The sequence below is a fragment of the Salmo salar genome, chromosome 19 (genome assembly GCF_965601325.2).
Source record: "Salmo salar chromosome 19, fSalSal1, whole genome shotgun sequence".
Taxonomy (NCBI): domain Eukaryota; kingdom Metazoa; phylum Chordata; class Actinopteri; order Salmoniformes; family Salmonidae; genus Salmo; species Salmo salar.
In genome coordinates, this window is record NC_138309.1 from 55196056 (window position 1) to 55221477 (window position 25422).

At 44.2% G+C, this 25422-nt stretch overlaps 1 protein-coding gene across 1 annotated transcript in view; it reads right to left on the minus strand.

Annotated features, from left to right (window-relative positions):
- slc39a11 (solute carrier family 39, member 11) overlaps window positions 1-25422 on the minus strand; it is a 145683-nt gene that overhangs the window by 10375 nt on the left and 109886 nt on the right. Inside the window, 1 exon segment of the mRNA XM_014158407.2 lies at window positions 10692-10761. Coding sequence (XP_014013882.1) covers window positions 10692-10761 — 70 coding nt within the window.

Below are 25422 nucleotides of genomic sequence, written 5' to 3' on the forward strand. Positions count from 1 at the left end.
GAACAGAAAGAGAAGCTGAGGAACACGGAGGCCAGAGTGGCAGCCAGTGAAGACCAGGTGATGGACCTTAGAGTGGAGCAGAGAATAACTACAAAAGAAGTAGAGAAACTGGAGAAAGACAAAACAGCTTTGGGGGCCAGACTGACAGCCAGCGAGAGCCAGGGGGAGGAACTGAAGAAAGAGAATGCAGGAAATGAATGTCTCCTTACAGGGTCTATGAATTAATATGAACAAGATTTTCTTACTCATCTGTTTATATGAGCATGAAAAGATTAAGTTGAAATAATTTCAGACCAAGCAGCCAAGCTGCCAGCCATGGGCACCAGAGTGACAGCCAGCGAGAGAGAGGTGGAGGAACTGAAGAGAGAGAATGCAGACAGACCAAAGGTGGCCTTCTCAGCTGGTTTGACATCAGGATTTGTGGGACCATTTAATACTGAAACCACACTGGTCTACACTAGAGTCATCACCAACATTGGTCAAGCCTACAGCCCAACAACAGGACAGCACCAGTGAGAAGGGTCTATAACTTCAGATTCAGAGCTTGTAGTAACCAGAATGTCATACAGTTATTTGATTGTATAAGAATGGACAGAGAATGATGTACAATTTTGACTACCGAGCTGATTTAATTCTTAGATGTATATCTAATGGGGTCTTTATGTAGCTGGAGAAGGGATATGAGGTGTACATGAGGCTCTCCTTTGAGTACCAGCTCTTTGATAGTGATTATAATTACAATATCTTTAGTGGCTTCCTGCTCTTCCCTATGTGAGAACGCCATAACTGCTGTAATGGTCTCAGGTGAAGAGTCTGTATTGAAAGACCTTGGAGAACCAAACGCTCCTCTTACTACAATGAATAAAGCATTAAAAAAAATCTATAATACTGCGTATGTGTTGTTTGTTCAAAGACACTGTTTTACCACATATTTTGGGTTATGATGGGGTAAGACATTGGTACTTGATGTTACTTTCTTCAAGAATCAAAATGAGTCTACATTAGGGCTGTGGCGGTCATGAAATTCTGTCAGACTGTTACTGTCATGCAAAAGTATACCGGTCTCACTGTAATTCAACATTAATTAACATAATTGTGAATGATACTGATAGAGGGACAGTAGAGCCCCGAGTACCAGACCATTAAGACCTGATGGAGGGACAGTAGAGCCCTGAGTACCAGACCATTAAGACCTGATGGAGGGACAGTAGAGCCCTGAGTACCAGACCATTAAGACCTGATGGAGGGACAGTAGAGCCCTGAGTACCAGACCATTAAGACCTGATGGAGGGACAGTAGAGCCCTGAGTACCAGACCATTAAGACCTGATGGAGGGACAGTAGAGCCCTGAGTACCAGACCATTAAGACCTGATGGAGGGACAGTAGAGCCCTGAGTACTAGACCATTAGGACCGGATGGAGGGACAGTAGAGCCCTGAGTACCAGGCCATTAGGACCTGATGGAGGTACAGTAGAGCCCTGAGTACCAGACCATTAAGACCTGATGGAGGGACAGTAGAGCCCCAAGTACCAGGCCATTAGGACCTGATGGAGGGACAGTAGAGCCCTGAGTACCAGGCCATTAGGACCTGATGGAGGGACAATAGAGCCCTGAGTACCAGACCATGACCCAGTCTGTAATACCTACATGTTTCAAGCTGACCACCATAGTCCCTGTGCCCAAGAACACCAAGGTAACCTGTCTAAATAACTGTCGCCCCGTAGCACTCACATCTGTAGCCATGAAATCAGATCCTCAAAAACATCTGCAGCTGCACCATTGAGTGAATCTTGACTGGCAACTGCATGGCATCCAACCGCAAGGCGCTACAGAGGGTAGCGCATACGGCCCAGTACATCACTGGGGCCGAGCTCCCTGCCACACATATTGAGAAACACCCACAGTACACACCAATATACAAATCTATCAATCTCAGCATGCAGTCAGTCAGCATGCAGCAAGCTTAAAGTGACAGTGCTACTCTCCAACCCCTCTCATAGTTGCTACATTAATTGACCTCCAGTGTTAGACCTTGGGGATCTCTCTCTCAGTCTTCCTACAGTTCACTGTAGAGGCCCCCTCAGCCCTCACACACCACTTGGCCCTCAGCAGTCTGGAGCGCCACACAATGTCCTCTTTGACATCCCACCCAGAATGACATTGACACTAAGAGCCTTCACGCTCACCGTCTTAGAACCGACACAGAGTCTGAAATGACTGCACTATGTAGGGAATATGGTGCTATTTGGGATGCAGCCTGAGATAACGAGGTCAGGTAGACAGGCAGGCGGTGACGTTAACTTTCACTGGGTTTCTAGTCACTCTTCTTCACCCTCCTCCTTTTCTCCTCTTTCTACCTTCTACAGTACCCTCTCTCACTCGTTCTAGCTCTACGAGGATTTCTCTCTCTTTAGACCTCATTCTTTCTATACTCTCTCTGTCTCTCTCTCCCTGTCTTCCGCTCTACTCGCTCTCCTTCCCTTAAACCTCTGAAGCTACAGCACACAGCGAAGTCCACGGACCTCAGCCACACGGCGAAGTCCACGGACCTCAGCCACACGTTGGTTATAAACAACCTAACACTCAAGATTGCAGAAACGAACCGTTTGTTGCGGAGGCTATTGGAGGAGCGTAAGGAAAGAGAAGACAGGAGTGTCAAACCATTTCTCGCCTATCAGGATAGGCATGCTTCACGCACGCACGTACGTACGTACACACACAGGCCCTTGGATGGCAGTCTATATGATCTCGGCCCATTCTATAGAAGTGTTACGCCCAGCACTGGGAACTAACAGCATTGGCTGAGGGGCCTGTCAGGGGGAGACTGTACAGTACACTGAAAGTCTACTGCCAGACACACAAGTCCTTCTTAAAAGACTGCCTGTTGAATGACTGTGCAAATGTGTTATAAGCAGTGTGAATTACAGCGTATCAAACATCTGTCAGCTGCTTTAAGAGGGCCTGAGTACGGATAAGAGCGTCTGCTAAATGACGTTAATGTAATGTAATAGTGGAACCTGACTTCATAAAGACACTATTCTTGTGCTGTGTGAGAGAAAGAGAGCCTAGTGGTTAGTGAAGGAGTGAAACACCATGCGTTGGGATAGCAAGCCCCCCTATACCTCCCTCTCATTGACATCTGTAATAACAGCAGGATTTGGCTACACTGTGTGTGTGTGTGTGTGTGTGTGTGTGTGTGTGTGTGTGTGTGTGTGTGTAATGGCATAGGGGACCATTCAGTTCAATTTGCTGACACAACACAGTGCAAGCTCCGCCCACCACTGCCACCTCCAATAGAAGAGCCCGGATGAAGCGAGTCACAATGGTTTTGATCTCTGCTCCAGCAAAACTGTCCAGCTAACAGGAAGAGCATGAGCTCAAAGTTACAATAGTATGAAAAGGTTTTCACAGTAAGGCATGATTCTGTATTGATTCCATATCTCATGCCAAATAGTTGAAATAGATCCACATGATAGGAAACAGACAATGTGAATAAGTACTTTCTCCAAATTGGGTTCATTATTATGACAGCTATATTATGACTAGACTGTAGTCTGAAAACAGCCCATTTCATGACAGCCATTATAGTCTGCCCTGGCCAATCCAGGAGGGAGGGAGAGAGAGAGGCAGAGAGAGGCAGAGAGAGGCAGAGAGAGGCAGAGCGAGGCAGAGCGAGCGAGAGAGGCAGAGCGAGCGAGAGAGGCAGAGCGAGCGAGAGAGGCAGAGCGAGCGAGCGAGGCAGAGCGAGCGAGCGAGGCAGAGCGAGCGAGCGAGGCAGAGCGAGCGAGAGAGGCAGAGCGAGCGAGAGAGGCAGAGCGAGCGAGAGAGGCAGAGCGAGCGAGAGAGGCAGAGCGAGCGAGAGAGGCAGAGCGAGCGAGAGAGGCAGAGCGAGGCAGAGCGAGCGAGAGAGACGGAGCGAGGCAGAGCGAGCGAGAGAGACGGAGCGAGGCAGAGCGAGCGAGAGAGACGGAGCGAGGCAGAGCGAGCGAGAGAGACGGAGCGAGGCAGAGCGAGCGAGAGAGACGGAGAGAGGCAGAGCGAGCGAGAGAGACGGAGAGAGGCAGAGCGAGCGAGAGAGACGGAGAGAGGCAGAGCGAGCGAGAGAGACGGAGAGAGGCAGAGCGAGCGAGAGAGACGGAGAGAGGCAGAGCGAGCGAGAGAGATGGAGAGAGGCAGAGCGAGCGAGAGAGATGGAGAGAGGCAGAGCGAGCGAGAGAGATGGAGAGAGGCAGAGCGAGCGAGAGAGATGGAGAGAGGCAGAGCGAGCGAGAGAGATGGAGAGAGGCAGAGCGAGCGAGAGAGATGGAGAGAGGCAGAGCGAGCGAGAGAGATGGAGAGAGGCAGAGCGAGCGAGCGCGAGCGTGAGAGCGAGAGAGAGAGATGCTAAACCCACCGAGCTCAGAGGGGCTCTCTGCTGGGGAGGGCCGGAGCTCTGCAGACCCCAGAGGACTGAGCCAACAGCACAAGAATTCTGTGGTTTGGACCACTCTGTGTGTGTGAGAGAGAGTGTGTCAGGGTTTCTGTTAGGAAAATGTGGCACCGGACATTTGACCAGCAGCATTTTCATTTACCGGACATATGACAAATTTATCGGACCCATATGCAATGGGTGCGTAACCTGATTATGGCATCCACCCACAGTGCTCAGGAAGACATAAATCACATTTAGATTGTGGTAATTAATCTTAACAGAACATGCAAATCAAGGATGCAGGGGCGTACGTCCTTTTTTACCAAATTCTGATGTGCACTATGAAGATGTTAGAATAACTGTCCACATGTACTTTTCCTCAGCCAACGAGACAAGTAACAAACAGAAAAATACCTAGCCTATCAATCTACTATCCACCATAGTAGAAAAGTTGACCTCTTCTATTGGTCAGCTTGTCGTTCTGGGCCGGTTTCCCGATAGCGAATGAACATAGGCTTACGAGTGTTTTAACGATGCATCTTTCCTACAACAGCCGAAGATGTAACATGCATTTCCCAAAACACAACGCAGAGAGAACGTTTGCTAAGTGCGTCGTTGGAGCATGTGTCGATACTGTACTGGTTGTATGAAAGAAAGGGAGCGCTGCTCTCGGATCAGCTATCTCTCCTCAAATCTTTGGCCGGCATTAGATTGAGCGTTTTAAAGTGCAACGTTAATTATGATGGTTTTTGGAAACAGCTCAGAGATTTAACGATGCTCCTACGAAAGGTTCTAACGAGGAACTTAGCCTTAAGGTGACTTTGGGAAACCGGGCCCGGAGCAAGAAATAGACTGGGACAGTTGTGGAACGATAGATCCCAAATTCAAACAACCAGTACATCAAACTAACTTCAAAAAGAATTGAGGCTGAGGTAATACATCCGAACATTTAGCAAAAAATGTTGCTAAACTAATATTTCTTCACATTATAGCTATGCTGCAATGCACACACGGCAGTAGGCTACACGCAAATGTTCGTTCCATAATGTAATTAGCGGAAAACACCATTGTCAAAAACCTCACTCCCCCTGCAAGCGGTTTCATGTGACAGATGAAAATATCTGTTTGAAATGTTGAAAGATCTAAAGATGCAACAACTAGCATGGGTTGCTAATATGACCATAATTGTGCCTTTGGCTACTGGACGATGAAAGAAAGCGGACTTAAAAACAATAGAAATAGGCTACTTATTTCAATGGCACAAGTCTTTATAAAATAATTGTCTCCACGTATATAGAAATGGATTTTGGCTCGGCTACTTTGAAAAAAAGGTAAGACATGCATCTTAATATGAAGTAAAACATTCAGGTTTCAAACAATTAAGTATATGTTTGCAAAATGCTTACTGCCTTCAGCTCACATTGCAAAGTGGTGATTGACGCGCTAAAGCCTGCCTATCGCTGCTTCAATTAACAGTTGAAAAATAAAAATTGCAGTTAGTTTTAAATCATGGCCATCAAAACATATTTTAACACGTGATTGAGTTTATAATGGTTGCACAATAATTGGGCTTATAAAAGAATGTTTCACTCCAGTAGGAACAGGAGCTGTAGCAGCTGTAGCAACAACTCTCGCGCATTGGCTCAAACTAGGCTCTGTATCTTAATTCGGTGCACATGCAATAAATAACATACATTACGACAAATAAAATACACACGCACCAATTTAATTCCTTCTAAATTATGCAAATTAACCTATAGACCAGGGATCAACTAGATTCAGTATCAGAACAATTTTTTGTTGAGAGTATGGTCAGGGTGCCGGAGCCTAATTACAAATCATTTGTAGACCGCAAATTGACTGCACGAAGACCAAACTGAAATAATACTTAACTAAAACATAATAATTTCAAACCTCGCTTAAATTCTCTATTATGCGTGGGAATGCTTGTGAACAGTTTTCCTAAATTAAAATCACTTGGAACTGATTCCTGGTGTTTTTACAGTCGTATGTCCAACAATGAAAATTCAACAACAACAAAAAATTTAGGGGGCCAAATAAAACCCCCCGGCAGGCCACATTCGACCCACAAGTTGGGGACCATGTGTCAAGTTAGACCATGTGTCAAACTCATTCCAAGATGGGCAGAGTGTCTGCGGGTCTTCGCTCCTTCCTTGTACTTGATTGATGAATTAAGGTAACTAATTAGTAAAGAACTCACCTTGCCTAGTTGTCTAGGGCTTAATTGAAAGGAAAAAACAAAAACCCACAGACACTAGGCCCTCCATGGAATGAGTTTGACACCCCTGCTATAGACCGATAAACATGACAGCTCAAATGTATTTACATCAATTAATAGGCTAAAAAGCATTATTTAGAAATTTTAATTTATTTGCTTTTCATTTTGGTCATCTGCCAAAAGCCGGATTTTATCGGCTAACAGAAACCCTATTGGACTGACTGGGTCTGCTGCAGTGACAAAGACTCTCTTGATCTTCCTGTCCGGGTTGGCGCCCCCCCTTGGGTTCGTGCCGTCGGGAGATCTTTGTGGGCTATACTCGGCCTTGTCTCAGGATAGTAAGTTGGTGGCTGACGATATCCCTCTAGTGGTGTGGGGGCTGTGCTTTGGCAGTGGGTGGGGTTATATCCTGCCTGTTTTGCCCTGTCTGGGAGTATTGTGTCTCCCGACCCCTCTTGTCTCAGCCTCCAGTATTTATGCTGCAATATTTTGTGTCGGGGGGCTAGGGTCAGTCTGTTATATCTGGAGTATTTCTCAAATCTTATCCGGTGTCCTGTGGGAATTTAGGTATGCTCTCTCTAATTCTCCCTCTCTTTTTCTCTCTCTCTCTCTCTCTCTCTCGGGGGACCTGAGCCCTAGGACCATGCCTCAGGACTACTGGCCTGATGACTCCTTGCTGTCCCCAGTCCACCTGGTCATGCTGCTGCTCCAGTTTCAACTGTTCTGCCTGCGGCTATGGAACCCTGACCTGTTCACCGGACATGCTACCTGTCCCAGACTTTCTGATTTCAACTCTCTAGAGACAGCAGGAGTGGTAGAGATACTCTGAATGATCGGCTATGAAAAGCCAACTGACATTTACTCCTGAGGTGCTGACTTGTTGCACCCTCTACAACCACTGTGATTATTATTATTTGACCCTGCTGGTCATCTATGAACATTGGAACATTGTGGCCATGTTCTGTTATAATCTCCACCCGGCACAGCCAGAAGAGGACTGGCCACCCCTCATAGCCTGGTTCCTCCGTAGGTTTCTTCCTAGGTTCTGGCCTTTCTAGGGAGTTTTTCCTAGCCACCGTGCTTCTACAGCTGCATTGCTTGCTGTTTGGGGTTTTAGGCTGGGTTTCTGTACAGCACTTTGTGACGTCAGCTGATGTAAGAAGGGCTTTATAAATACATTTTATTGATTCACTCTCTTCCTATTCACACTAATGACTACAATACACTCTAAGAGGCTGCGCACAAAAGGCCACTTCACACTCAATTTGCAGACAATTCACACAAATAGGCATGCTGTAATCCTACATTTAGACTTTCATTGACTGTACCCCAAAACATTTTGGGTTAAGATAGGTAGAAACGCATTGCAATACCACTGATTATGTGAAAGAATGTAGCCTCAAAGAATAAAAAAAAGTAAATACATTGGGGTGTGTTTTTCTCAACTTGGCTGAGGAGGCCTCTTTGTTTAAATCATTACATTACCTGACTACCACCCCTTTCATCTGGCTGACAGCACACACACACACACACACACACACACACACACACACACACACACACACACACGGTTATACAGCAGCTGGAGAAAGGCAAAGCCACTAGGATGGAGAGAACCTGCTCACGGCGGCTACTCTGCCTCCTGTGAACAGGCCTGCTAGAACACATCAAGGAGAAAGAAGTCAGGGCTGAGCCAAGCATAATCTGAGGAGCTGCAGCTGAAGGACACCTAACACAGCTACCAGAGGACAAGAGAGGCTTTCACTAAGAGAGAGAGGAGGGAGCGAGAGAAAGAGAGCGAGAGAAAGAGCGCGAGAGAGAAAGCGAGCGAGCGGACCAGCTGCTGGTGCTGCCAGCGGCTAGTCCGCATCTGGAGGGCGGTCTCCACACATTCCTCTGGATTCCTGCTCCCCTCCCAATCGAACCATTAACAGACACACACAAATGCATGCACAGGCATGCGCGCACAGACCCAGACACACAAACATGGAGACACACACACACACCCACACAAGCAGGTGAAACATGCAGACACCAACAAACAGATGGACAGACCTATGCATGCGCGGACAGACAAATAGATATGCTCACTCCAGTTGCGGTCAGTGCCGCCCAATAATTTTTTTCTTCATGAGCATGGCCTTATTTCTATTACAGCATATTGGATGACTGTCATTCATATTACATTCACCCAGTTCAATGTAACAGCGATAGGTTTAGGCTATTACATGATACTCAAATTTTCCCTATACCCATCATGAGGTTGCAACAACCTAGCCTATGAATGAAAGTTTACAACGTAGGTACACACAGGTCGAGAGACATATTTGATGTGACACACAGTGACACGTGGACAGACAGTGACATTCAATACCGCCTTGCACACTCTTGCCTGCATCGAGCTGATCTAGGGTGTAATCATTAGTCCAACAGTTGCGAAAGAGAGTTTCTATTGGACAAATTCAGGTATGTTCATCCCCGTTTTGTTCCGTTTCCTTCCGTTTCAATTTTGTTTTTCAACAAAATCGAATGAATTCACCCCTGATCACATGTAAACACACTTCACTTTCATAGCAGCCACGTTGTATTCCTTTTCACATCTACACACACTCATCTCACCTTTTCCCTTCACCAGTGGACTTCAATGCACAACACATCAACAATAAAAAAAAACTTTCCAAACCATAACTGCTACACATAGTCTACATCGTTGTCACTATATTAGCTAAAGTAACGTCCTAGTCAACATAGCTAATAGAACTAATGCGTTAGTAAACCCACTACAATCATGCAGTAAAGTTACAGTGTACAGTCAGTAAGCAGTTACACCGGTGGGCCCCTGTGGCAATAAATTAGTAATACCAAAAGCTTACCTTAACTTGGAAGAGTTCCAGTGTTGTGTTGGATAGTGATAGCCAGCTAGCTAACATAGCATCATTCTGTTTGAGCAGGGTGTTTGAGTAGGCTAAACTAGCTAGCTGCATTTGCTAACTAAGTAAGTGAAACTGAAAAAAAAAATGAAATCTCTCTTGCTTCTCCTTCATTTTGGAAGAAATTCATTTGTTCAAAACTTTTGCTTTGTCTATGAGTCAACTACTCAGCATATTTTATGCACTGCAGTGCTAGCTAGCTGTAGCTTATGCTTTCAGTACTAGATTCATTCTCTGATCCTTTGATTGGGTGGACAACATGTCAGCTCATGCTGCAAGAGCTTTGATAGGCTGGAGGATGTCCTCCGGAAGTTGTCATAATTACTGTGCAAGTCTATGGATGGGGGGTGAGAACCATGAGCCTCCTAGGTTTTGTAATGAAGTCAATGTACCCAGAGGAGGACAGAAGCTTGCTGTCGTCCGGCTACACCATGGTGCTACCCTACAGAGTGCTGTTGAGGCTACTGTAGACCTTCATAGCAAAATAGTGTATTTTAACCAATTATTTGGTGACGTGACTATATTTAGTATAGTTTAATCTAAAAAGGATAACTTTTTAAATGGTCCACCACTTCCTCCTCTGAGGAGCCTCCACTGTCATCCTCGGAGGCTCATGCATTATTTATTAATTAAATATACAGTACCAGTGGTGGCCACCGGGTGGTAGCAGCACACAGCAGAGAGCCGGCCCCAGAAAAAGCAGAGCAGCCAGGCACAAAGACGGGTTGTTTTGTCCTCCTCATCCCCACAGAGTAAACCAGTGCTTTCTCAATGGGAGGAACAAGTGATGCTCCTGTCTACTGACCACATGGTATGTGGAGGAGGATTATGATGACACACACACACACACACCCACAGATAAACGCACGCACACATCAAATCCTAGGCTCTTATGACCGAGACCTAAAGCAAGGGCATCTGATTGTGGTCGAACCATTAACCAGATGTGTCTAAATCCTAAAGGAGCTGTGGTCTGTGGCCATAGACATAGGTCACATTAACCAATAGTGTAGACTAGGGCCTGGGTAATATGGTGACAAAGGTGATATCTACAAAGTGTTGGAACATAGGTATGGAAGGCAGTTGTGGTATAAGTGTCTGTTTTCTTACCTGGCACTCTCAAATGTGGCAGATGAGGTCTTTCCTATGGCTCCAAACCCTACACCCACAGCCAGGCCCTCTGCAAGAGAACACACACAGCCAGGGAGGTTAAAATGTGTGTGTGTTTGTGTATGTGAGAGAGAGAGAGACAGCCAGAGAGTGAGAGAGAGCGAGAGAGAGACGAAGACAGAGAGAGAGAGAGAGAGAGAGAGAGAGAGAGAGACGGAGACAGAGAGAGTGACAGAGCGAAACAGAGGGAGTGACAGAGCGAAACAGAGGGAGTGACAGAGCGAAACAGAGGGAGTGACAGAGCGAAACAGGGAGTGACAGAGAAAGAGAGCGACAGAGAAAGAGAGCGACAGAGAAAGAGAGCGACAGAGAAAGAGAGCGACAGAGAAAGAGAGCGACAGAGAAAGAGAGCGACAGAGAGACAGAGGTAGAGAGAGAGCGGTAGAGAGACATAGATAGGTAGAGAGAGAGAGAAAGACAGAGAGGGAGACCGAGAGAGACAGAGAGGGAGATTGAAAGAGCATGGACAAGTGAGAAAAGGTAGGGAACGGTTATAAAGAGCTGGTGAGTCAGAAAGTACAGTCAGAGTTTTTTCGAGCTTGGCTGATCAACCAGAATTAATAAGTAAGAGTCTACATCTATATTGAGTGTATTATTGAGAGTAAGAAGAGGAGGAAGGCAGAAAGAGAGACAGCTCTCTGTCTTCTGAAGGAAAGACGAGTAACACCCGCAGCAGGACAGACAGGATCCATGTCTCCAGGCTATTCACGATGAAGTGTGTTAAAATATAATAGATTTATCAATGAATGACTATTATTTCCTACTCTATCAAATCTAATTCTCTCACTATGAGTGGCTGGGTGCGCGATACAGTCTTGCACGAGCACCCACTCTCTCTCTTACTTAAGCTGGTGTGAGCATGAAAGCACGCACACACTTGGACCAGCAACCAACTCCCTCTAATTGGACACAGCAGCTTCCAGCTGGGCATCTCTCTCCCTCTTTTCCCTCTCCTCCCTCACTTCCTTCCCCCTTTCATTTTTAACACTGGGATATAAATACAGCTGAAAAGGCCACAGGTTAGACTGACAGCCGTACACACACACACAGGTAATGATACTCCTAAAGGTCTCTGTGTGTGTGTGTGTGTGTAAAGCCTGGCTGAAAAACACACACAGAGCTACATACTTCACTCCCTGCACTGACTGGTAGCTTACACCATCAGTGGCAAATGCCGTAGGCTTGCTCTCTCTCACAGAAAAACATGAAGCCTGCAGCAGTACTGTATTAATACCACCTATAGGTACTAGTAGACTATAGTATTGTATATGGAATTAAGGATATATAAATATATGGATGAGCAATTTCAGATCAGCATAGACTAAGATACAGAAGAACAGAACAGAATACAGTACCGTAATTTCCAGACTATTGAGCGCACCTGAATATAAGCCACACCCACGGAATTAAAAAAATTTTTTTATTTGAACATAAATAAGCCGCACATGTCTATAAGCTGCAGGTGCCTACCGGTACATTGAAACAAATTGACTTTACACAGGCTTTAACGAAACACGGCTTGTAACAAAAATAAATAGGCTTTAACGAAACACGGCTTGTAACAACAAACAAAAAAAATTAGCACTAAGCTTTAGTTGTCTTTTTGCACTGAGTCAATTCCTCACGCTGCTGTTTCCAACGTCTTATCATCGACTCATTAAGACCAAGCTTCCGTGCAGCAGCTCTATTTCCTTTTCCAACAGCCAGATCAATCGCCTTCAACTTGAAAGCTGCATCATATGCATTTCTCCGTGTCTTTGCCATGATGAGGGTGACAAAATGAGTACCGTAATCAGAATGATGGGAAGTTTGAGCGCGCTCGATTTAATCTAAACAGTAAACAAAAAGGTTGTTTGACCTTAACCCGTTCGGCAATTTCATTGGTCTAATGAAAGCTTCATGCCGCCCCAAAAAACTGAGCACGTCACAGAATGTGTTTTTTTGGAGAAAAAAAAATTGAAAGCGGGAAAAATCCATATATTAGCCTCGTCATTGTTTAAGCCTCGAGGTTCAAAGCGTGGGAAAAAAGTTGCGGCTTATAGTCCGGAAATTACGGTATATACAAATGAGATAAAATAATAAAAAATAATAAAAAATAAATAAATAAAAGTAAAGTGACCAGTGTTCCATTTATTAAAGTGGGCAGTGATTTCAAGTCTATGTGTATAGGGCAGCAGCCTCTAATGTGCTAGTGATGGCTATTTAACAGTCTGATGGCCTTGTGATAGAAGCTGTTTTTCAGCAGTCTCTCGGTCGCAGCTTTGATGCACCTGTACTGACCTCGCCTTCTGGATGATTCGGGGTGAACAGGCAGTGGCTCGGCTGGTTGTTGTCCTTTATTATCTTTTTGGCCTTCCTGTGACATCGGGTGCTGTAGGTGTCCTGGAAGGCAGGACTTCTTCACCACACTGTCTGTGTGGGTGGACCATTTCTGTTTGTCAGTGATGTGTATGCCGAGGAACTTTCCACCTTCTCCACTGCGGTCCTGCTGATGTGGATAGCGGCGTCCTCCCTCTGCTATTTCCTGAAGTCCATAATCATCTCAGATTTGTTGACGTTGAGTGAGAGGTTATTTTCCTGGCACCACACTCCCATACCCCACACCTCCTCCCTGTATCGTCATTTTTGGTAATCAAGCATACTACTGTTGTATCATCATTTAACTTGATTATAGAGTTGGAGGCGTGCTTCGCTACACAGTCATGGGTGAACAGGGAGTACAGGAGTGGGTTGAGCACGCACCCTTGTTTTGTTTCCTACCTGGACTGCGCATGCTCTGAGAATGCGGCTGGGAATGCTGTCTGGGCCAGCAGCCTTGCGAGGGTTAACACACTTAAATGTCTTACGTCTGCCACGGAGAAGGAGAGCCCACAGTCCTTGGTAGCGGGCCGCGTCGGTGGCACTGTGTTATCCTCAAAGCAGCCCTTAGCCGTGGTACATTGGCCGTATACCACAAACCGCCCTACTTTCGGCAAATCTGACCACGACCCCTGTGGCTTATTGCTTAAGTATAGCATAGTTACAGTGCATTCAGAAAGTATTCAGACCCCTTGACATTTTCCACATTTTGTTACGTGTCGTGTCTTTGGCATCATTAAAGTGAAGACTTATTTGATCAAATCAATTCTCTGTAATTATTATTACGTGATTACACAAATCATGTAAATGTAATTAACTAGGAAGTTGGGGCACCAAGGAAAATCTTCAGATTACAAAGTTATAATTTTCCTAATATAACTATTCAGATATTTTAATATCTGATCAATTTGTCTTCTAATTAATGAATTATTCTCATTCCAAAGGTAGTAAATTGTTGGTTATCTGCACAAACCCAGCCTTTAATATGAATCATCCATACACCAATTGTCTTAATGTATTTACTAACTAACTAAATAATCACAGAAATGCATAAACAAACAAACAGTAGATATGGTTACAAGGAAATGATAGGGGAGGTTCCCTAGTGGGCTAAGCCGATATGACGGCTTGGTGGACAAACGGACTGAGAAGGGCGCGAAAGACAAAAGATTCACTACACAGTTGATAATTATATTAATTGAAATGCTAATCCTTTGCACATGAACGCTCACTCATTCGGGAATAATTGCAATCAATATATATTTACGCTCAGTGTGTCATCGTGATCTCTGTTGGAATCATCCGTCTTTCGGTTGGAAAGTTCATCTGTGCGTCACTCTCTCTGCTTCCTTGAAGTCTTTCGTGGTTAGAAAGGATACTTCCGAGTACCATTCAGAAATGTTCTTATAGAATAGATGTTTCAGCGGTTGTCGGTCTTCGCATCCAATGGTACATAGTTTCTAGCCGCAGACTAGTCATTAGTATCTAAGATTTGCTCTTATTCTGTCGGGATCGATAGTCTCAGCGTTTAACCATTTCCATCCGTGTAGCCAATGCTCCACGTGGTATGGTTAGGAATTCAACAACCTTAGCTTATACTGAGGTTTGTGTGGTCTCTACTCAAACCTTCGCCCACTCGGTGATCGAGGTACGCATGGTCTGAAGAGGATTTCCTCAGGAGGGGTTTTTATTCGTAACAGTAGAAAAGGGCTGTCCCATGAGCCGGATCATGTCTGTGCTCATGGAGGCAGGCCAATGTCTTAGTTAAACTTTAAAGGGAATACAATTCTCACACATTAACAGTTTAAAATCACATAACATAATTTCACAAATAGTTTCTTCTTTACTCATTCATTTTATACAATAATTAGACGCAAACCTCATAACGGAGGCTCCTGTATAAACAGAGTTATGGTAATGTGGCTGTATTGTCTTTCAAGAGGTCACAACATGAAACAATACGGACCGGGTCGTAGTTGGCTTCTCCACCAACCGTTTACACATTCTCCAAAACATGGCTATTGTTCAGTTATCAAGTTCTGTGATGTAGAAGAAGTTCCTTTGTTCTACTGTGAAACTCTCTCTCTCTATACTGCATGGCCATGAGGAGAGTCTCCTCTAGGAATTTACGACCTGAGATAACAGAACCTGTGTGTAGGAGGGAGAGAGAGGTGGTGAGAGAGAGGGGGATGGTACTTGCTATACCCAAAGAGGGCCATGTCATGACATACGTTACAGCCTTATTCTAAAATTGATGAAATTGTTTTTTTCCCCCACTCATCAATCTACACACAATACCCCATAATGACAAAGTAAAAACAGGTTTAGACATTTTTGCAAATTTATTACAAATAAAAAACTAAAATATCACATTTACATCAGTATTCAGACCCTTTACTCAGTACTTTCTTGAAGCACCTTTGGAAGTGATTACAGCCTCAAGTCCACTTGGGTATGACGCTACAAGCGTGGCACACCTGTATTTGGGGAGTTTATCCCATTCTCTGCAGATCCTATTAATCTCTGTCAGGTTGGATGGGGAGCGTCGTTGCACAGCTATTTTCAGGTCCCTCCAGAGATGTTCGATCAGGTTCAAGACCGGGCTCTGGCTGGGCCACTCAAGAACATTCAGAGACTTGTCCCAAAGCCACTCCTTGGCTGTGTGCTTAGGGTTGTTGTCCTGTTGGAAGGTGAACCTTCGCCCATGTCTGAGATCCTGAGTGCTCTGGAGCAGGTTTCAATCTTGGTTTCATCTGACCAGAGAATCTTGTTTCTCATGGTCTTTGAGTCATTAGGTGCCTTTTGACAAACTCTAAACAGGCTGTCATGTGCCTTTTACCGAGGAGTGGCTTCCGTCTGTCCACTCTACCATAAAGGCCTGATTGGTGGAGTGCTGCATAGATGGTTGTCCTTCTGGAAGGTTCTCCCATCTCCACAGAGGAACTCTGGAGCTCTGTCAGAGTGAACTTCGGGTTCTTGGTCACCTGCCTGACCAAGCTTGGTCCTTCTCCCCCGATTGCTCAGTTTGGCCGAGCGGTCAGCTCTAGAAAGCGTCTTGGTGGTTCCAAACATCTTCCATTTAAGAATGATGAGGCCACGGTGTTCTTGGGGACCTTTAATGCTGCAGACATTTTTTGGTACCCTTCCCCAGATCTGTGCCTCGACACAATCCTGTGTCGGAGCTCTACTGACAATTCCCTTGACTTCATGGTTTGGTTTTTGCTCTGACATGCACTGTCAACTGTGGGACCTTTTATAGGCAGGTGTGTGCCTTTTCAAATCATGTCCAATCAATTGAATTTACCACAGGTGGACCCCAATCAAGTTGTTCAAACATAAAAAGTTATTTCAATTTTCAATTTTTAACAAATTTGCAAAAACGTATAAAAACCTGTTTTGCACTTTGTCTTTATGGGGTATTGTGTGTAGATTGATGAGGGGAAAAACTATTTAATCAATTTTAGAATAAGGCTGTAACATAACAAAATGTGGAAAAAGTCAAGGGGTCTGAATACTTTGAATGTACTGTATATACAGATGCACAACATTCAATACCTTATCTTCCATTGAGGGGCTTCATTCCCATCAGTGCTTTCATGTCAAGTCAAGAGCCATCTCACCCCATCATCCCATTGCCTGATGTACTAACGAGCTCTTTAATCATTGGTTATTTGTGTTTTTTTGGTTGGGGCAGGTGATGAATATTCCCTCAGATTGAAATACATACAATATTCAGATAAGGCCATTACGGATGCATAACAGATCCATTTCAGTGGGAGGCCCCCACTCTCCATCAGTCTCAATCGGCTGCTCTGGTCTGGGCTTGTTGGTGCTGGAGGAGCCATTAAAAACTCAGGCAGGGGGAGTAATACCTTCATTTGTCACCATATGAGACATTAGGAGGGGTGCTGCCTGGGGGGGAGGATCAGTCTCTAGCGTCACAGTGGCACAGAGAAGGCGGTGAGTTTGATGGGGTTGTACTTGTTAATCAAGTACATGACTCGAGGACCGCAGGGGCGATCAGGGATTGATTCAGACCAAAAATATAAATAATTCTATACTATTCCAAGACATATGCCAAGCTTTTTGAGAAGATGTACAGTAACAGTCAAAAGTTTGGACACAGCTACTCATTCAAGGGTTTTTGTAGAATAATAGAGAAGACATCAAAACTATGAAATAACACATATGGAATCATGTAGTAACCAAAAAAAGTGTTAAATAAATATATTCTAGATTCTTCAAAGTAGTCACCCTTTGCCTTGATGACAGCTTTGCACACTCTTGGCATTCTGTCAACCAGCTTCATGAGGAATGCTTTTACAACAGTCTTGAAGGAGTTCCCACATATGCTGTGCACTTGTTGGCTGCTTTTTCCTTCATTCCTTCGCTTTTCATCCCAAACCATCTCATTTGGCTTGAGGTCGGGTGATTGAGGCCAGGTCATCTGATGCCGCACTCCATCACTCTCCTTGGTCAAATAGCCCTTAGTCTGGATGTGTGTTTTGGGTCATTGTCCTGTTAAAAAACAAATGATAGTCCTACTCAGCGCAAACCAGCTGGGATGGCGTATCGCTGCAGAATGCTGTGGTAGCCATGCTGGTTAAGTGTGCCGTGAATTCTAAATAAATCACTGACAGTGACACCAGTAAAGCACCCCCACACCATCACACTTCCTCCTCAATGCTTCATGGTGGGAACCACACATGCGGAGATCATCCGTTCACCTGCTCTGTGTCTCACAAAGACATGGCGGTTGTAACCAAAAATCTCAAATTTGGACTCATCAGACCGAAGGACAGATTCCCACCAGTCTAATGTCCATTGCTCGTGTTTCTTGGCCCAAGCAAGTCTCTTCTTCGTATTGGTGTTCTTTAGTAGTGGTTTCTTTGCAGCAATTCGACCACAAAGGCCTGATTCACAGAGTCTCCTCTAAACAGTTGATGTTGAGATGTGTCTGCTACTTGAACTCTGTGAAGCATTTATTTGGGTTGCAATCTGAGGTGAAGTTAAATCTAATGAACTTATCCTCTGCAGCAGAGGTAATTCTGGGTCTTCCTTTCCTGTGGAGGTCCTCATGAGAGCCAGTTTCATCATAGCGCTCAAAGGTTTTTGCAACTGCACTTGAAGAAACGGATAGACTGACCTTCATGTCTTAAAGTAATGATGTACTGTCACTTATCTTTACTTATTTGAGCTGTTCTTGCCATAATATACACTTGGTATTTTACCAAATAGGGCTATCTTCTGTATACCACCCATACCTTGTCACAACTCAACTGATTGGCTCAAACGCATTAAGAAGAAAATAAATTCCAAAAATTAACAAGGCATACCTGTTAATTGAAATGCATTCCAGGTGACTAACTCATGAAGCAAGTTGAGAGAATGCCAAGAGTGTGCAAAGCTTTCATCAAGGCAAAGGGTGGCTATTTTGAAATCTCTAAAATAAAAAATATATTTTTATATTTGATTCCATATGTGTTATTTCATAGTTTTGATGTCTTCACGGTTATTCTACAATGTAGAAAATAGTAAAAAAAAAATTAAAAAACTTGAATGAGTAGGTGTGTCCAAACGTTTGACTGGTACTGTAAGTTTGTTGACTCACTAGCAACATTTAACGACAGCGAGTTGTGTGTAGGTGAGCGCCTGGCATTGCTATTACCATGTTGACAAGGTGAGTGGAGAGACTCTTCAGACTCTTGTGCCATTCAGTGACTGACTGAACAGCCTTGTGCTTGGGGGAAGTAACCACCTTGACATTTGATGTGTCATACATGACAGCAAAATAGCGGGTTTGTGAATCTAATTCCATGATGGATGGTTTACTCCTGGGAAAGGTGCAAAGTTCAACTTGACTTAAGTCCCATGGTTGATAGAACCATTAGCAAGAGAATGGGACTTCAAAATAGATCAACGTGCTCTGAGCAGTGGCCACCTTGCTAATATGGCTAATCTGCTAATCTTGTGATACTCTAAATGACTTAAATAACGCCAGATAAGTGTGTGTGAGTCACTGTGGAAGCTAAGTTTAATAGCATCCAGTCAATCATCGTTATCATTTTTGTAATTTATTACAATCCCCATTCACAGAAATGTTGGTGTCCCATTCTCTTCGAAAAGCCGTCACACTCCTGTCATAGCGCTGTCACTAGGCTATCATAAAAATGTCACGCTGTCACCATAAAGTGTCAGAAACTGCCATAAAGCTGTCATACAGCCGTAATTATTCTGTTATAGCGCCGTCTTCTTGCCTCTACATAATAAGTGTTGACAAGGTCAGAATGACTACAGAAATAGCACAAAATCATCTAATTGCCAGGTAAGAGTTTGGTCTGTGTGCTAGAAAAGGCTTGCCTGATGACACATTGTCTGAAACTGCCATCCTCGAAGTCGATGAGGGGCGTTGTACAAAACAAATTCATCAGCGATTGGATCGTCTCCAACCAATCAGACTATCAAAAGTTGATAACGTCATCATGTAGGCCGGCTCAGGCCCAACCGAGCGGTTTCTGGGACCAATCAGAGTGGTCAGAATGTGTTCACATTCTACAAGATGTCCAGAAAGAAACACTAGTGGGTGTGATGTTTGGCCGGTGGATGGGTAGTCAGGTTAAGAAAAGACTGGAGTTGGCAAAGAAGTGTGAAGAGAAGAAAACTCTTGATTCGATGGTTTGGATAGGAAATCCCTAATTATCTTGAGAGTTGGAGAGAAGCCGGCAAACAGACATGTGCATCTTCAAAGCGGTAGAGAAAAATTGCCCGTAATTGGCAATATGCCATTCTAGGCATGTTAAAAGGGCTGAGGTAGCCGCGCAAAGACGTATATAGCTTAAGTGCCATAATGCATCAGCTATGAGGGGATACAGAAATAAACTATTCTGGAAATGAATTATAATGGTTTCCTATCAGCTCTCATCAGTCCACTCCTTTTCTAGGGAGGAGGGGTGGGATTACCATTCCTAGTATTGGGAGTGAAGCGTATGCAGACGCACACACAGAGACAGAGACAGACAGAATGATACCAAAAACACTCTTCCATGTACAGTAAATAACTTTGCTCTCGGCTTCCTGTGTTCTCTCACTGTGCTCAAAGTTTACTGTATTTAGTTGATGTTGAAATTGAAGTCTGCTGGTTTTTGCTCAAGCCCTGTCAAAACGGCTGTGTATGTGTACGCTCAAGCACAGGCACACACAGTGAGCATGGAAAACAGAGGGGTAGAGGAATATGGGAGAGAATACTTAGTGAAACTACTGAGTCTTGACAAATGATCTATAACTGTATCTAAATATAAGGACATGTAAACATGAGGACATGGCTTGGAGATAAAGGGAAGTGGACACGATACTAGGCTTGGGCAGTATACCATATATACCGTATACCGGGGTATTTGGAAATAGCCACAGGATGGTTTTTCAATTCCGTTAAAACAATTTCTTTGAAGTTTGTCAATACATTTGAATATTTGCAAGGAAATACTTAAGGAAATACCTGAAGTCAACTTGTGCAATGCTTTATAAAATAAAGCAGATAGCGTTCTTCATTTCACCTGTCACATTATTTTACATTATGAAGCTTACCATAGTTCCCCAGAACAGTTGAGCCAGTCACGTGTTTGTTTGTAAATAGCACAACGGGAGAAAGCAGGAGCAGGTGAGTCCAGCTGGGTATTGACAGGGGTCGCGTTTTATATTGAAAGTCATGTTTTTCTTTGCTTCAATAGAGCAAATCAGGGACGTGCAACTATAGTTTTCCTTCACAGAAAATACATTAGTGCAACACATTCAGCTTTATTTTCATCAGATGACAACAAAAGTACAACGCTATTTGCCTGGCAGCCACACAAGTAAATGAGCTTACAATGAAAAAGCAAGGTCTTTTTTGCAAAAAGACCATCGTATGGCCATCATATTTCTAATGTTTAGGCCCATCATAGAAAGAATATAGCCAGCTACATTTCCTACTGTTTTGCTTCAAATTAATCTTGCACTATACTGGAGAAAAATAGGCTGGCTACACTGAGAAAAGTACCAGAGAAAAGTAGCTACACATGAGTCGGAGTACTGTCTGCTGAATGCCCAATCATGAATTCTCATCTGAGTGGAGAAGTGCAACTGAAGCACAAAATGAGTCTGATGCCGAGTAGAAATTACAATAAGAAGCATATTAGATCTGTGTTTACAAAATGCAGCAAGATAGTTTTTTTCCTGAGTGAAAAAATGCAGAATTACGAGTTAACACGACCCTTAGTTTAACTTGATATCTAAGTAAGTGGCTGAAGTAATACCTTTCTGCCGTGTTTGAGACGTCAAAGCCCTTCGGATGACTTGTTTGTACAGCTGCCACCGCCATCTTGATTTCCTTGCATTTTTTTCTCCTCTCCATTCTTGGCCCGTCTGCTCCTCCCAGTTTCTCTGAGCAGGCAGGCCCGTTGCCCTAGCGACTCCACACAGACACAGCATGTAGACATACTGCTGGAGAGCCAGTACTGCATGCATCTAAACTTTGTTCATTTGCACAATGTATCTTGTTCACATTTGCTTGTTAAAGTCTGAACTCTCTACAAATGACATTCGATAGCTCCTACCTATATATGAATACATTTATGAGCTATATTACTTGTCTTTGCAATTAATTTACTTTTGTTTGCGCTCGTTAGCAAATGTAGCTAGCAGCCTCCATGGAATTCATTATTACGTGTGCTAATTTTGCTAGCATTATGGTAATAGACGCCCAATGGGCTTTTGAGTTTTTGGCGCCCCCTTGTGTACTAAGCCTGATATACCATAAATCCCGGGGTGAGAGAAAGATGGAATAACAATAAACATCTGGATACTGTCCAAAACCACACTATACACTTCAGAGGTTCAGCTAAATCCCCAAAGCTCTTGTAAACACGACTGCAGATTAAGCCGTACAGCAAGACTTCAAAGAAAAGGCCGCAGGCCTACAGCCAGCCACGGCCAAGCCTCGGCTGAAGGGGGGATTGGATTGGTCCACTGGGTCTGGGGCAGAGCCTGGAGCTGGGCGATAGTGAATCTACAGGACCAGAACGAGCTCATATGGAGTCTGGGCTCATCCTCTCTCTATCGGTCTTTACCTCCCCTCTGCTCGCTCTCTCACTCCCTTTGATGGGATGTACTGACACAGAACCTATTCATTTGGCTCCTCATAATATTTTGTTAGGTTAGAATGCTCATTGTGAGTGTTATGTTGGAGGAGAGGGGGGAAGTGTGTGTATGTGTGTGTGGGGGTTGGGTGTATGCATGCATGTGTACGTGATCTGTATTCATCACTGCTAGTCTTCAGCTGTCAATCACATAGCCAACTCTGTCACACTCCTTGTTGGTTATGCCAGAGTACAAACACAAACCTCTCAGGGGGGGACAGCTAGCAGCATGGCTTGGTGGGCTCAATGTGGGAAAACTTAACAGGGGACTGGTGAAGCCTTCCCATAGTCAGTCAGTCACCGAGCCATTCTTCCATAAATAACAAGCCTCAGAAGGGTTCTGTGGTGCGGTTCATGTCAGTCCAGTCCACACCAGCAGTCCAGACCAGCAGTCCACACCAGCCAGGATGGGGAAACACTATACCAACACGATGAAAAGCCAGCCGTCTGGTCTGTCTGTCTAGTAATGGTGTTGGATCGGAGACAGGGAAAATGTGATCAATCAACAGCTCACAGCTGACACATACGAGAGAGCTCACATGCATCATTTTACATGCTGAGGATTAGCGTGATAGCATTAGCATGCGAACAAACAAACTACTGGTCCCCAGTCCTCTCTCTCTGAGCCATCGCATTGCCTCACTGATCATCAGAGACCTCATATTTGCATGTACAGGACAAGCTAGTTAGGCCTCTATTTACCAATGTGAGCTGTGGAAACACATTTAACAGCTTGAAGGCCTATACTCTCACTAACAAAATCCAAACTGAATTGACACGTTGTAGCATGAATGCTAGGCAGTTAGCCTAGTGGTTAAGAACGTTGGACCAGTAACCGAAAGCTTTTTGTTTGAATCCCTGACATGACTAGGTGAACAATCTGCCGATGTGCCCTTGAGCAAGGCACTTAACGCTAAGTCGCTCTGGATAAGAGCATCTGCTAAATGACTAAAATGTAAATGTTAAAAAAAATGTATGATAACATTGTGATATACCAGGTTAACAATGTGTAATGATATGCCTGTAATTGTCCCTATGGGTGCTGGTTCAAATTAATGCATTTCACCAGCTCTGATATCCCGTCACCCCTATAAAACTATTCTGAATTGATGCCTTGTAACATGTTCTTGTCATGAAAACATACCAGGTTCATGATGTGTCTGTATAGTCACTAGTGTATTGTCGCTATGTGTGCTGATTCAGATGATTGTATTTCACCAGGCATATTCATATTGATCAGCGTTCATCCGCACTTCCTGGAAAAGACCTCTCTGGGGTGTAATTCCCACTAGGTACAGACCTAGGATCCGCTTCCCTTCCTCAAATTCTAACCTTCAACACAACTGGTGAAATATTAAAACTGACCCAAGATCAGTGTGTAGGGGCAACTTCACCCTACACGCCACTAAACTGCATGCACATCCATTCACGTCGAGTCAGGCTAGACTGCCGGTGAACACAGGAATCAATGAAACTTCTCACTCTGTGGACAGTTTTTTTCCCCTCATCCATATTTCATTAACACATGTGGACACGATATTGTTACCATTCGAAATCTACAGGACCTGGGCTTTAGCTTTTTTTTGTGTGTCTAGGACACACGTATCATTTCAAGCCCCCAAAAAACATATTTCAAACGATAATAACCCAAAATGTATACAGTGAGGGGAAAAAAGTATTTGATCCCCTGCTGATTTTGTACGTTTGCCCACTTACAAAGAAATGATCAGTCTATAATTTTAATGGTAGGTTTATATGAACAGTGAGAGACAGAATAACAACAAAAAATCCAGAAAAACACGTCAAAAACGTTATAAAATGATTTGCATTTTAATGAGGGAAATAAGTATTTGACCCCTCTGCAAAACATGACTTAGTACTTGGTGGCAAAACCCTTGTTGGTAATCACAGAGGTCAGACGTTTCTTGTAGTTGGCCACCAGGTTTGCACACATCTCAGGAGGGATTTTGTCCCCCTCCTCTTTGCAGATCTTCTCCAAGTCATTAAGGTTTCGAGGCTGACGTTTGGCAACTCGAACCTTCAGCTCCCTTCACAGATTTTCTATGGGATTAAGGTCTGGAGACTGGCTAGGCCACTCCAGGACCTTAATGTGCTTCTTCTTGAGCCACTCCTTTGTTGCCTTGGCCGTGTGTTTTGGGTCATTGTCATGCAGGAATACCCATCCACGACCCATTTTCAATGCCCTGACTGAGGGAAGGAGGTTCTCACCCAAGATTTGACAGTACATGGCCCCGTCAAATGATGCAGTGAAGTTGTCCTGTCCCCTTAGCAGAAAAACAACCCCAAAGCATAATGTTTCCACCTCCATGTTTGACGGTGAAGATGGTGTTCTTGGGGTCATAGGCAGCATTCCTCCTCCTCCAAACATGGCGAGTTGAGGCCAAATAACTCCATTTTGGTCTCATCTGACCACAACACTTTCACCCAGTTGTCCTCTGAATCATTCAGATGTTCATTGGCAAACTTCAGACGGGCATGTATATGTATTCTTGACCAGGGGTTCGATTCCCACGGGGGACCAGTACAAACAAATACAAAAATGTATGCACTCACTACTGTAATTGGCTCTGGATAAGAGCATCTGCTAAATGACTAAAATGTTTTAAAAAAATACATATATATTTCTCCTCAAGTATTGAACAATGACTCCAACAAGGAAATCGAGCCATCTTTCAATTTGTACATCCTCCCATAGCGGGATTTATCCATAGAGCCTGCATGGGCAGTTCCCCGCAACTCACGTGCACACAAACACGCACAGCCCCTATTACGGGGACGCTCCTGCCTCCAAAGCCTGTCAAATCTAAACACATGCGCTGAATACAACAGGTGTAGACCTTACCGTGAAATGCTTACTAACAAGCCCTTAATTAACAATGCAGCTCAAGAAATAGAGTTAAGAATAGTCACACTCATGACCTCTTTGAAATCACTGCTGCAGATACATCTCACTGCTACCTCTGAGGTGTAGCTTCGGCAATATGGTGAAAGTGTCACAAAGGCAATCTGTTACCATATTTCTGATTGCTAACAACCTAACCTGTCCGATTCAGATGAACATGAATAGCCTAGAGAAATATGATAGGGGCTAAGGGCTAGAGGCTAGGAGCTAGTGGCAG